Source organism: Salvelinus fontinalis, chromosome 20 (assembly GCF_029448725.1).
Source record: "Salvelinus fontinalis isolate EN_2023a chromosome 20, ASM2944872v1, whole genome shotgun sequence".
Lineage (NCBI taxonomy): Eukaryota > Metazoa > Chordata > Actinopteri > Salmoniformes > Salmonidae > Salvelinus > Salvelinus fontinalis.
The window spans coordinates 13,127,847-13,140,682 of record NC_074684.1 but is presented as its reverse complement, the minus strand read 5'-3'; the positions used below and the strand labels follow the sequence as shown (position 1 = coordinate 13,140,682).

The following is a 12,836-nucleotide window of genomic DNA, read 5'->3' as shown; positions in this document are numbered from 1 at the left end:
TAAAGTATTAGTGCACCAGAGAATCTGTTCTAACGAAAGAATATTGCAAAGCCTTTATTAATACAAAGACTAAAAACTGTTGCATGCATTCGTGAATTAAATTGCCGGCAGTTTATTTATTGTTTAGGCTAATTATTCAAGGCTCCCTTTGTTATTTCATTAAAAAAAAATGCTTGATGGCATTTCAAAGCATGGATGACTTGTACTGTATGCTGTGTGATGACGAATTAATTAATGATTGATTTATTGACACAGTATCCTATAGGCTAAGTTGAAATATAGGCCTAAGTTACGGTATTAAGACAGTATTAAGAAAACAGGACTAAAAATTACAGGAACTTTCAATAAATTCCCTGGTTTTCCAAAAATCCTGGTAGGAGGATTCCGGATTTCCTGCTTATTCCATCCTGGTTCTGGCACACCTCCAACCGAGATTTAGGGAAAACCAGGGAATTTATTGAAAGTTCTAGTAATTTTGTTGCAATATTTGCACCATTGTTCGTACATAATATAACCATATACAATTTCAGTAGCACATATTTTAGAATGAAGGACTGTGCCATCCCTACAGCCTCCGCAATATATTAGTCCACTGAGACAGGCGCAAATCAGACTGGTGTCTCGTGTACCATGAAAAAATACATATAAACTCAGCAAAAAAAGAAACGTCTCTTTTTCTGGACCCTGTCTTTCAAAGATAATTCGTAAAAATCCAAATAACTTCACAGATCTTCATTGTAAAGGGTTTAAACACGGTTTCCCATGCTTGTTCAATGAACCATAAACAATTAATGAACGGTCGTTAAGACACTAACAGCTTACAAACGGTAGGCAATTAAGGTCACAGTTATGAAAACTTAGGACACTAAAGAGGCCTTTCTACTGACTCTGAAAAATACAAACGAAAGATGCCCAGGGTCCCTGCTCATCTGCGTGAATGTACCTTAGACATGCTGCAAGGAGGCATGAGGACTGCAGATGTGGCCAGGGCAATGAATTGCAATGTCTGTACTGTGAGACGCCTAAGACAGCGCTACAATGAGACAGGACGGACAGCTGATCGTCCTCACAGTGGCAGACCACGTGTAACAACAGCTGCACAGGATCGGTACATCCGAACATCACACCTGCGGGACAGGTACAGGATGGCAACAACAACTGCCCAAGTTACACCAGGAACGCATAATCCCTCCATCAGTGCTCAGACTGTCCGCAATAGGCTGAAAGAGGCTGGACTGAGGACTTGTAGGCCTGTTGTAAGGCAGGTCCTCACCAGACATTACTGGCAACAATGTCGTCTATGGGCACAAACCCACCGTCGCTGGACCAGACAGGATTGGCAAAAAGTGCTCTTCACTGATGAGTCGCGGTTTTGTCTCACCAGGGGTGATGGTCAGATTCGCGTTTATCGTCGAAGGAATGAGCGTTAAACCGAGGCCTGTACTCTGGAGCAGGATCGATTTGGAGGTGGAGGGTCTGTCATGGTCTTGGGCGGTGTGTAACAGCATCATCGGACTGAGCTTGTTGTCATTGCAGGCAATCTCAACGCTGTGCGTTACAGGGAAGACATCCTCCTCCCTCATGTGGTACCCTTCCTACAGGCTCATCCTGACATGACCCTCCAGCATGACAATGCCACCTGTAACGGCAGCCTTCCCTCTCTTCACTAGAAGAGGAGGTGTAGCAGGGATTGGACCAAGACGCAGCGTAGCTCGTGTTCAACATGATTTAATAATGACGATTAAACAGTGAACACTTACAAAATACAAAATAACAAAAATAACAAACGTGGCTACAGCCCTATCTGGTGCAGAGAAAACACAGAGACAGGAAACAACCACCCACAATCCCCAACACAAAACAAGCCACCTATATATGATTCCCAATCAGAGACAACACAAAACATCTGCCTCTGATTGAGAACCATATTAGGCCAAACATAGAAACGGACAAACAAGACACACAACATAGAATGCCCACCCAGCTCACGTCCTGACCAACACTAAAACAAGCAAAACACACAAGAACTATGGTCAGAACGTGACAGTACCCCCCTCCTGAGGTGCGGACTCCGAACGCACCCCCTAAAACTCAAGGGGAGGGTCTGGGTGGGCATCTGTCCGCGGTGGCGGCTCCGGCGCAGGACGAGGCCACCACTCCACCATTGTCTTTGTCCCCCTCATTAGCGTCCTTTGAGTGGCGACCCTCTTCACCAAGGTCCCCACTAGATTGAGGAGACAGCTCAGGACAGAGAGGTAGCTCAGTACAGCGAGGTAGCTCAGGACAGAGAGGTATCTCAGGACAGAGAGGTAGCTCAGGACAGAGAGGTAGCTCAGGACAGAGGGGCAGCTCCGGACTGAGAGGCAGCTCCGGACAGAGAGGCAGCTCCGGATTGAAGGGCAGCTCCGGACTAATGGCAGCTCCGGACTGAGGGTCAGCTCCGGACTGAGGGTCAGCTCCGGACTGAGGGTCAGCTCCGGGCTGAAGGGCAGCTCATGACTGGAGGGCAGCTCATGACTGGAGGGCAGCTCATGACTGGAAGGCAGCTCATGACTGGAGGGCAGCTCATGACTGGCAGGCAGCTCTGGCAGCTCCTGACTGGCGGGCGGCTCTGGCAGCTCCTGACTGACGGACGGCTCTGGCGGCTCCTGACTGACGGACGGCTCTAATGGCTCGGGACAGACGGGCGGCTCAGATGGCGCTGGGCAGGCAGGCAGCTCAGATGGCGCTGGGCAGGCAGGCAGCTCCGACGGAGCTGGGCAGGCAGGCAGCTCCGACGGAGCTGGGCAGGGAGGCAGCTCAGATGGCGCTGGGCAGGGAGGCAGCTCAGATGGCGCTGGGCAGGCAGGCAGTGCAGGCGGCGTTGGACAGACGGCCGACTCTGACCTGCTGAGGCGCACAGTAGGCCTGGTGCATGGTTCCGGAACTGGTGGTACCGGACTGGAGACACGCACCTCAAGGCTAGTGCGGGGAGCAGGAACAGGGCACATTGGACTCTCGAGGCGCACTAGAGGCCTGGTGCGTGGTACCGGCACTGGTGGTACCGGGCTGAGGGCACGCACCTCAGGGCGAATGCGGGGAGAAGGAACAGTGTGTACAGGGCTCTGGATACGCACAGTAAGCTTGGTGTGTGGTGCCGGAACTGGAGGTACTGGGCTGGAGACACGCACCACAGGGAGAGTGCGTGGAGGAGGAACAGGGCTCTGGAGATCATTGGCACAGAAACCTGTTGGTGGAAAATTCATTGCATGTTTTATATAATTATAAATATATAATTATAAATGTAGATTTTATGATTTCCCCCGAGCTGATAATTGATCATAGTGTAATGATTACCGCCCCGTGGCACTCACGTCGGTAGCCATGAAGTGCTTTGAAAGGCTGGTCATGGCTCACATCAACAGCATCCTCCCAGACACCCTAGACCCACTCTCAATTCGCATACCGCCCCAACAGATGACGTAATCTCAATCGCACTCCACACTGCCCTTTCTCAACCTGGACAAAAGGAACACCTATGTGAGAATGCTGTTCATTGACTACAGCTCAGCGTTCAACACCATAGCGCCCACGAAGCTCATCACTAAGCTAAGGACTCTGGGACTAAACACCTCCCTCTGCAACTGGATCCTCGACTTCCTGACGGGCCACCCCCAGGTGGTAAGAGTATGCAACAACACGTCTGCCACGCTGATCCTTAACACTGGGGCCCCTCAGGGGTGTGTACTTAGTCCCCTCCTGTATTCCCTGTTCACCCACGACTGCGTGGCCAAACACGACTCCAACACCATCATTAAGTTTGCTGACAACACAACAGTGGTAGGCCGGATCACCGACAACGATGAGACTGCCTATAGGGAGGAGATCAGACAACTGGCAGTGTGGTGCCAGGACAACAACCTCTCCCTCAATGTGAGCAAGACAAAGGAGCTGATCGTGGACTACAGGAAAAGGTGGCCCGAACAGGCCCCCATTAACATCGACAGGGCTGTAGTGGAGCGGGTCGAGAGTTTTAAGTTTCTTGGTGTCCACATCACCAACGAACTATCATGGTCCAAACATACCAACACAGTTGTGAGGAGGGCACGACAAAACCTTTTCCCCCTCAGGAGACTAAAAAGATTTGGCATGCGTCCCCAGATCCTCAAAATGTTCTACAGCTGCACCATCGAGAGCATTCTGACCGGTTCCATCACCGCCTGGTTTGGCAACTGCTCGGCATCTGACCGTAAGGCGCTACAGAGGGTAGTGCGAAATGCCCAATACATCACTGGGGCCAAGCTTCCTGCCATCCAGGACCTATATAATAGGCGGTGTCAGAGGAAAGCCCATAAAATTGTCAGAGACGCCAGTCACCCAAGTTATAGACTGTTTTCTCTGCTACCGCACGGAAAGCGGTACCAGAGTGCCAAGTCTAGGACCAAAAGGCTCCTCAACAGCTTCTACCCCCAAGCCATAAGACTGCTAAACAATTCATAAAATCGCCACCCGGACAATTTACATTGACCCCCTCTCCCTTTTGTACACTTGCTGTTTGTTTGTTACCTATGCATAGTCACTTCGCCCCCACCTACATGTACAGATTACCTCAACTAACCTGTACCCCCGCACACTGACTCGGTACCCGGTGCCCCCTGTATATAGCCTTGTTATTGTTCTTATTGTGTTACTTTTATTATTACTTTTTAATTGAGTCTACTTGGTAAATATTTTCTTCTTCTTGAACGGCACTGTTGGTTAAGGGCTTGTAAGGAAGCATTTCACGGTAAAGTCTACACTTGTATTCGGCACGTGACAAATAAAATTTGATTTGATGAAACAGGCAGGAAGAGTGAGCTCGTCTGTGATGGTCGGCGAACCCTCAACCTTCTGACCCTTAGCCCTGCGTTGGAACCACAGCAGAGAAGTTTTTGCATATCAGAGATTTTAGTTTAGAAGAACAGTTTTTTGGGGGAGAATGGGATCCAGCCTCCCAGGCTGACGGTCTGGAGTAGGTTATGTTGGGGCCAAAGTAGTGGGAAGGTGTGTTGGGGGTAGTGGTGTATATATAGGGTTAGATGGTGGTGCAATTTCATTCCCCCCCATTTCTTTTGTGAGCAAATGTGCTAATGCACTTTCCAAACAGTGAAAGGCAGCAATATGCAACATAAAGTCTAGTCTGCCGCAAAGCCATATGAAGATATAAAGTGCAATGAGGTTATCTTGAAGCTAGTGGGAGCACGCGACCAACATCACCTGCCTAACCAGAATGTGCAACACTGGAGTTTTCTATTTGGCCACAGCTACCATTGCCACTGTGCCTCGGCTACTCGTCCACAAACCAAACAATCAGCAAAGTGTCGTGCAGTTGACATCAACCAGGGTCAGTGTACCTTTTGGCCAATGGATTTTGCAGTATAACGTGGAACCGGACACTCCAAAGCGGAGTAGCCCACTGTTAGCAAAAAGAGAAGTCTAGTTTACCCATTTTAAACAGTGGAAAACGGAATACCAGAAACCAACGCTCCACAGTTGATACTCGAGTGCGTGAGGACTACATTTATGTTTTTGGGTTGTGTTGCTTTAGCTAGCTAAACTTGCACACCACCGTGGGGACTGTTAGCCAAAGTAGCAACCCAAACGAATAGTCTACGAAGTCAAATCATACCGTACGAGGAAGAGAGCTGCAAAATCATACTTGACCCTATGAGGTAGGCTTGCTTACACTTATGTGGACTTCATAGCTATGTCTAAATAGCTAGCTATATTCAATTGTATTTGCATCAGCTAGATAACTAACGTTGCTTCATGTCCCATCGTTAACAATTGCAACATCGACACATACAAACCACGGGTAGTTAGCGTTAGCACGAAGCTAGCTAACTTAACCGTCCCGACGTTCTTGGTCGCGCAGCTAACAAACGTTAGCTAGCTATATAACGTTTCTATCGTTAGCTAGCTATGATTTGACGTTAACAAGTGACTCACTAACTAACGTTAGTTACCCTTACAGGTAACGTGAAAACCAGCTAACGAACGTTAGTTGGAAAAATGATCAACAACGCTAGCTAGGTAGCCTAACTACAGTAGCTACCTAACTTATAACGTAAGCTAACGTTAACCGACTCAGATAGTTTGCCCCACAGACCAACTATCGTTACCTTGGCTAACGATCACTTTGAAGTGGACAATGCAAGACTAATGGAGTACTGTAAAGTTGCAAAGGACAATTAAGCGTTAACGTTAGCTATTTGAGGATGTAACGCGTTAGCTAGCTATCTGTGTTATAATTATAAAATATTTGGTTAAAGCGACTTTCAAGCCAGAAGTGAGATTGAAGTTGGTTGCTAGCTACCATAGAGATCATGTTACGTTGCTACAGTCAGCTACCCAGACAACGTCACCAAGCTAACCAGGTTAACGATGTACTTTTTTATTCTAGTTTATTGGCCAACCTGTGCTTTCATTTGTTGTGAAACTATAACGTTAGTTAAGTTGAGGGTTTCGTCATGTTTTGGTAGCTAAGTTAGTTAGCGAGGTTAGGTATCACGTGACCAACATCAGACCATGGGTTATGCATTTTTGTATCGACTTTTCTGCCTCCCTCTTCTCGTTACTATCTGCCCTTAAACCCCATACGATATAGTAGAATCAAACATTTGTTACAAAAGCGAGAGTTTGCGACGAAGTAGGCTACTTGCATGCCAATTACAGAAGATATTTGAGTGATCATTTGGGGGTAGCCTTTGATCATGACGCTCAGTTCCATTACACAAGTCATTGGACAAAGGCGTCTTCTGTAAGGGGGAGTTTTGTTAAGAGCCGCGATGCTTGGTCTGAATATTAATGTAGGGTTTCCACCACTTCCGAATTCCCCAGTCGAAGTTCCGCCCCCATGCCCAGGGGGTTTTGGGAACTGAGCGTCGCGAACCCTGCAGGCAGAGCTAAAGGTTGCAGTCCAAACATGTTATGTTCACCCCTCAGCCCTCGCAATAGCCCCTTTCCCTTTGGGGAATCCCCGTCGAAACTGGATGCAGTTTGATTGCCATTTTAAGTGGGAGGTCCAATTCACTAACGTTGCATTAATAGCTTTAGGTTGGTTGTTTCTAAGCTCAACTTCAAGCTTTCAACCAAGGACTTTGCCTCTCCGACCATCACTCTTCCTTGCTTGGTCAAGGGACATTTAGGGTCAAGGTAGCTATGTAAAACGTCATTTAAGGGCTGAGAATTTATGGCCAAGGGCAGTCATAGTCCAAAGAGCACGTGGCTACTGCATTAACCAATCAGCTAAGGAGCAGATGTTTGCTTAAATCTTCTGTATATGAAACAGTTCAGCCTGTCATTAGTTACGGGCAAGCACAACCAAAAAATATGGAGGAAATCCAATCATCGCTGTGTCTGGTTTTCCAATTCTATATAATTTTGCTTCGCTAGAATACAGAGACAAAATCATAAGGCCATGGAGAAGGATTCCAGAGATTGTTGGAGTTGACGGTGCGTGAAGATAGATTTGCACAACAATGTTTGCATGTGCTGCTAGCTAGTTATAAACACCAAGCAACCTAAGCCTTAAAACTGTGATCAAAGCAACCATTTGTAAATGTGCTGAGTAAATTATATTGTGAAATTTGCCCACCCAAGAATAGAAATCCCAGTTGCATGCATTATAACGTTGTTAATGATACACTAAACATGAATTTATCATGTAATATGCTACCAATTGGATTATGGTATTTTAACATTAGGATTTTCATATATTTAAGCAATCAGGCCTGAGGGGGTGTGGGCTGATATACCACGGCTGTCAGCCAATCAGCATTCAGGGCTTGAACAACTCAGTTTATAATAAGGCTTATGGCTCTTTCATTATACTTGACATGACATTGATGATTATAGCTCACTCTGTAAAAATACATGGGCCTACATGCACATGAATGGGTACTTTGGGTAAAGGGAGTTGTGGCTGTGCAAATCTCTTTAGCCATCAACACCAACATCTCTGCAATCCTCCTCCATGCCGTTGACCTTCTAATTTTGTCTCTATATTCTAAAACCATTTCCAGCAAATAAACAAGGTAGAATTACAATGCTCCCCATGCTACATTATTTTCCTTTTTGATATTTTGAATTAGCCTACAAATTGCCAGCTCGTTATTTTCATGTACAGTACCTAGAATACAAGGTTGGATTTGCACTAAAGAATTTCATGTCAGAAATATCATGTAGAACATCTGGCTTAGGGTTAGCCTCATATACATTATCCACTGGTATGATTTTAAATTGAGAACGTATAGCTAGCTCATCAATATGCAAATGATGTGTGCATTGAGCTATTCTCGGCTTCAGATGTACAATGACAAGGGGCAGATAGATTGCACATGCCCATTAGGCCAGTAATGCCATCATACTGTAGGCTTGTGGCTGCATTGGTGACGCATGCCATTATGATAAGCTGCAAAATGGTTTCACATGGCTGATATCCTGAGAGAGCGACAATCAAAGAAAACCGATTGGGGAGCTCTCAACTTTCTCATTTGAGAAAGCAACACAGAAACGCAGACAAATTAGAGACATCTCCTTCATACCTTTTTATTGCTGAATTGGGATTTGTGATTAATGAACATTGACACTAGTTCATCTTGAATAATTAAAATATAATTTCAAAATGTCCAAATAATTTAAGATATTTATAGATGTTAGACATCTTAGTAAGTAGGCTATTATTATTAAAGCATAATTTTGGGTGAACAAACAAGTCCATCCCAGAGGTGGCCAACCTTGCTCCACTCCCAGATCTACTGAGTGAGGAGACTTCTATTCCAGCCCAGCAATAATACACATTATTATCAACTCATTAAGTTTGATAAGTTGAAATAGGTGTGTTAGTGCTGGGCTGGAACAGAAGCCTGCTCACACAGCATTAGGGCTGTCCCCGACAAAAAATAAATCTTAGTCGACCAGGAGTCGTCTGTTCTTTCGACCAATCGAATGGTCTAAATTTTCAAATGTTTAATTTTATAGATAAACACACTGTGTATTTTAATAAAATCAACTATATGTAGGCTACTGAGCTCATCTGATGCTTTAATTAAGCAGGCTGTTATTTAAATAATTAAGACACACAAATCAATTAATCAAATTTATGTATAAAGCCCTTCTTACATCAGCTGATGTCACAAACTGCTGTACAGAAACCCAGCCTAAAACCCCAAACAGCATTCAATGCAGGTGTAGAAGCACAGTGGCTAGGAAAAACTCCCTAGAAAGGCCAGAACCTAGGAAGAAACCTACAGAGGAACCAGGCTATGAGGGGTGGCCAGTCCTCTTCTGGCTGTGCCGGGTGGAGATTATAACAGAACATGGCCAAGATGTTCAAATGTTCATAAATGACCAGCATGGTCAAATAATAATAATCACAGTAGTTGTCTACTGCAGCATAAATACTGGAGGCTGAGACGGGAGGGGTCAGGAGACACTGTGGCCCCATCCGATGATACCCCCGGACAGGACCAAACATGCAGGATATAACCCCACCCACTTTGCCAAAGCACAGCCCCCACACCACTAGAGGGATATCTTCAACCACCAATTTACCACCCTGAGACAAGGCAGAGTATAGCCCACAAAGATCTCCGCCACGGCACAACCCAAGGGGGGGCACCAACCCAGACAGGAAGATCACGTCAGTGACTCAACCCACTCAAGTGACGCACCCCTCCTAGGGACGGCATGGAAGAGCACCAGTAAGCCAGTGACTCAGCCCCTGTAATAGGGTTAGAGGCAGAAAATCCCAGTGGAGAGAGGGGAACCGGCCAGGCAGAGACAGCAAGGGCGGTTCGTTGCTCCAGAGCCTTTCCGTTCACCTTCACACTCCTGGGCCAGACTATACTCAATCATATGACCTACTGAAGAGATGAGTCTTCAGTAAAGACTTAAAGGTTGAGACCGAGTCTGCATCTCTCACATGGGTAGGCAGACCATTCCATAAAAATGGAGCTCTATAGGAGAAGGCCCTGCCTCCAGCTGTTTGCTTAGAAATTCTAGGGACAATTAGGAGGCCTGCGTCTTGTGTAGGTATGTACGGCAGGACCAAATCGGAAAGATAGGTAGGAGCAAGCCCATGTAATGCGTTGTAGGTTAGCAGTAAAACCTTGAAATCAGCCCCGGCCTTAACAGTAAGCCAGTGTAGGGAGGCTAGCACTGGAGTAATATGATCAAATGTTTTGGTTCTAGTCAGGATTCTAGCAGATGTATTTAGCACTAACTGAAGTTTATTTAGTGCTTTATCCGGATAGCCGGAAAGTAGTGCATTGCAGTAGTCTAACCTAGAAGTAACAAAAGCATGGGATAATGGTGTTTATACTTGCGTACTATTGTTTGTACAGATGAACGTGGCAGCTTCAGGCGTTTGGAAATTGCTCCCAAGGATGAACCAGACTTGTGGATGTCTACAATTATTTTCTGAGGTCTTAGCTGATTTCTTTTGATTTTCCCATGATGTCAAGCAAAGAGACACTGAGTTTGAAGGTAGGCCTTGAAATTCATCCACTGGTACACCTCCAATTGTCTGAAATTATGCCAATTAGCCTATCAGAAGCTTCTAAAGCCATGACATAATTTTCTAAAATGTTCCAAACTGTTTGAAGGCACAGTCAACTTAGCGTATGTAAACTTCTGACCCACTGGAATTGTGATACAGTGAAATAATCCATCTGTAAACAATTGTTGGAAAAATTACTTGTCATGCACAAAGTAGATGTCCTAAGCGACTTGCCAAAACTACAGTTTTTTAACTTCTTTGGGGTACCCCCCCTTCTTCTCAATTTCCGCCTAAATACATACCCTAATCTAACTGCCTGTAGCTCAGGCCCAGAACCAAGGATATGCATATTCTTGGTATCATTTGAAAGGAAACACTCTGAATTTTGTGGAAATGTGAATTGAATGTAGGAGAATATAACACAATAGATCTGGTAGAAGAAAATACAAGGAAATAAACATACTTTATCTGTTTTTTATTGTTGCTGCATCATCTTTCAAATGACCAAGAACAGCCAAACATACAGATAGGATGCTGTGGATGATTTGAATGAAGAACATAAGATGGCAACAATAGCTGAGCAAAGTTTTAGACATAACTTCAAAAATGAGCGAGCTACATGACATTGAGCATGAAGTCACCCAGGTGTCCCACACAAATGGACCCAAATGTACCCAATTGGCCGAATTGGTAGTGATACATTTTGAAGGAAATAACTATATACAAAATACATAAATGCTATTCTAACACACCCCCAAAAAATAAATATATATATGAAAAAAAATATATAAAATAATAAACAAACAAATAACAAGGGTAACTATTTACACATTTTCTATTTACAATATTGTATATTTTATAAATAAATAGATAAATATTGTGAAGACCCTCAGCCCTCAGTCCTGGTGCCATGGCCCATAGCAGTCTCTTTCTGCTGTAAAGCAGAGGCTTACTGAACAGGTGGTGCAGGTGATGGGGCATTTCCTGTGTCAAAGGGCACAACGTCGCCTCCCCACTGTGCCCTTTTTGCCCTGAGGCACATTCATGCCTGCAGAGATGAATCTGGGCAGGTGAACACCACTGGTTGACGGAGCAGAAGGTGCTGCAGTGGACTTGCTGTAGCTAGCAAGCTCCTGGATGAGCAGCTCCCTGAAGGCTAGCAGTGAGATGGGGGGCTGTCTCTATCAATTTCCTCTATAATTTGGGTTAAATCTGTATACCTAGACTTTGTTTTAGCTTTTCCTGATTTATTCGCCATAATTTAAATATATAAACTTGTTGGAAATGCTATTGAATATGTACTGCTATGCGTAACACTCGTGGCTCCGTCAAGTAGGATTTGCAATGGCGAATGAACCTCTATTACGCCAGAGTTTACGACAAAGGCTGGTCTTCAAACATATAACCATTACATATTGCCGTTTACCTCAGCTCATTGGCTATCTTCCAAGCTAGATTTCAAGATGATCAGTGGTCATTGGGCCAAAATACAGTCAATCAACGATAGACCGGTCCTACCATTGGTGCGCAATGAGGTCATTGATTGGTGTCTTCAAATCGGTTTGTTTCGGTCAATTACGTCCTGGGAAAAGAGCCATCATGTATGGTTGTGTTAGTAACAACCAGAGGATTGCAATGAAACCATGACTGGATAAACGTTTGTTTAGTGTGTGTAATTACCACAAACGCTTCATCCAAAGTTGAATGAGACGGAAATCACGACGCAACCGGTTTACAAATGTTTCGTGTTAGGCTATAAAAATTGATTTTATCAAACAAAACGAACATTCACTGTGTAGTTAGGACACTTGGCATTGCCACCAGAGGAAGATCTTCAATGGTAAGCGATTTTATTTTATTGTTATTTTTGACTTTGTGACGCTAATGCTTGGTTGGAAAATGCTAGTAATACTTGTGTGTGGGGCGCCGTCCTCAGAAAATCGCATGTTTGCTTTTGCAGTAAACCTTTTTGAAATCTGACACAGCGGCTGGATTAATAAGACGTTCATCTTTTAAATGATGTAAGATACATGTATTTACAACAATGTTTAATACAACGAATGGTGTATTTAAAATGTTAGCTCTTTGCAGTTTCACCGGATGTTGGCCTGGTGGGACGTTAGCGTCTCACCTACCCTAGAGGAGTTAACAAGATATTTGTGGCGTGGTTGAAAAACAAGTTTTAACGACTCCAACCTAAGTATATGTAAACTTCCGACTGTATATATATTTCTATAATGACAATTACAACAATACTGAATGAGCACTTTTATTTTAACTTAATATAATACATAAATAAAATAATTTGTCTCAAATA

At 44.6% G+C, this 12,836-nt stretch overlaps 2 protein-coding genes across 4 annotated transcripts in view; one reads left to right on the top strand and one right to left on the bottom strand.

Moving 5' to 3' along the window:
- Nucleotides 1–1,690: 1,690 nt before the first annotated feature.
- On the bottom strand, nucleotides 1,691–5,202 carry LOC129817327 (uncharacterized). Its single transcript, XM_055872448.1, has 2 exons — nucleotides 3,354–5,202; nucleotides 1,691–3,226 (listed from the first exon to the last, which is right to left on the bottom strand). The coding sequence occupies exon 2, from the start codon at nucleotides 2,988–2,990 to the stop codon at nucleotides 2,085–2,087; it is 906 nt and encodes a 301-aa protein (XP_055728423.1). The 5' UTR covers nucleotides 2,991–3,226; nucleotides 3,354–5,202; the 3' UTR covers nucleotides 1,691–2,084.
- A 40-nt stretch (nucleotides 5,203–5,242) lies between these two features.
- Nucleotides 5,243–12,836, top strand: part of btbd7 (BTB (POZ) domain containing 7) — a 131,431-nt gene continuing 123,837 nt past the window's right edge. The window contains exon 1 of one of the 3 annotated variants that reach the window (XM_055872441.1): nucleotides 5,243–5,362. The gene's annotated coding sequence lies outside the window, so the exon portion shown is untranslated. Of the gene's footprint in view, nucleotides 5,691–12,836 lie in introns of all 3 variants that reach the window. The other 2 variants (XM_055872440.1, XM_055872439.1) reach the window with 2 other exon arrangements.

Bases quoted from the DNA above. Each gene is read 5' to 3' on its own strand.
- LOC129817327 (XM_055872448.1), bottom strand. From the start codon at position 2,990: ATGTGCCCTGTTCCTGCTCCCCGCACTAGCCTTGAGGTGCGTGTCTCC.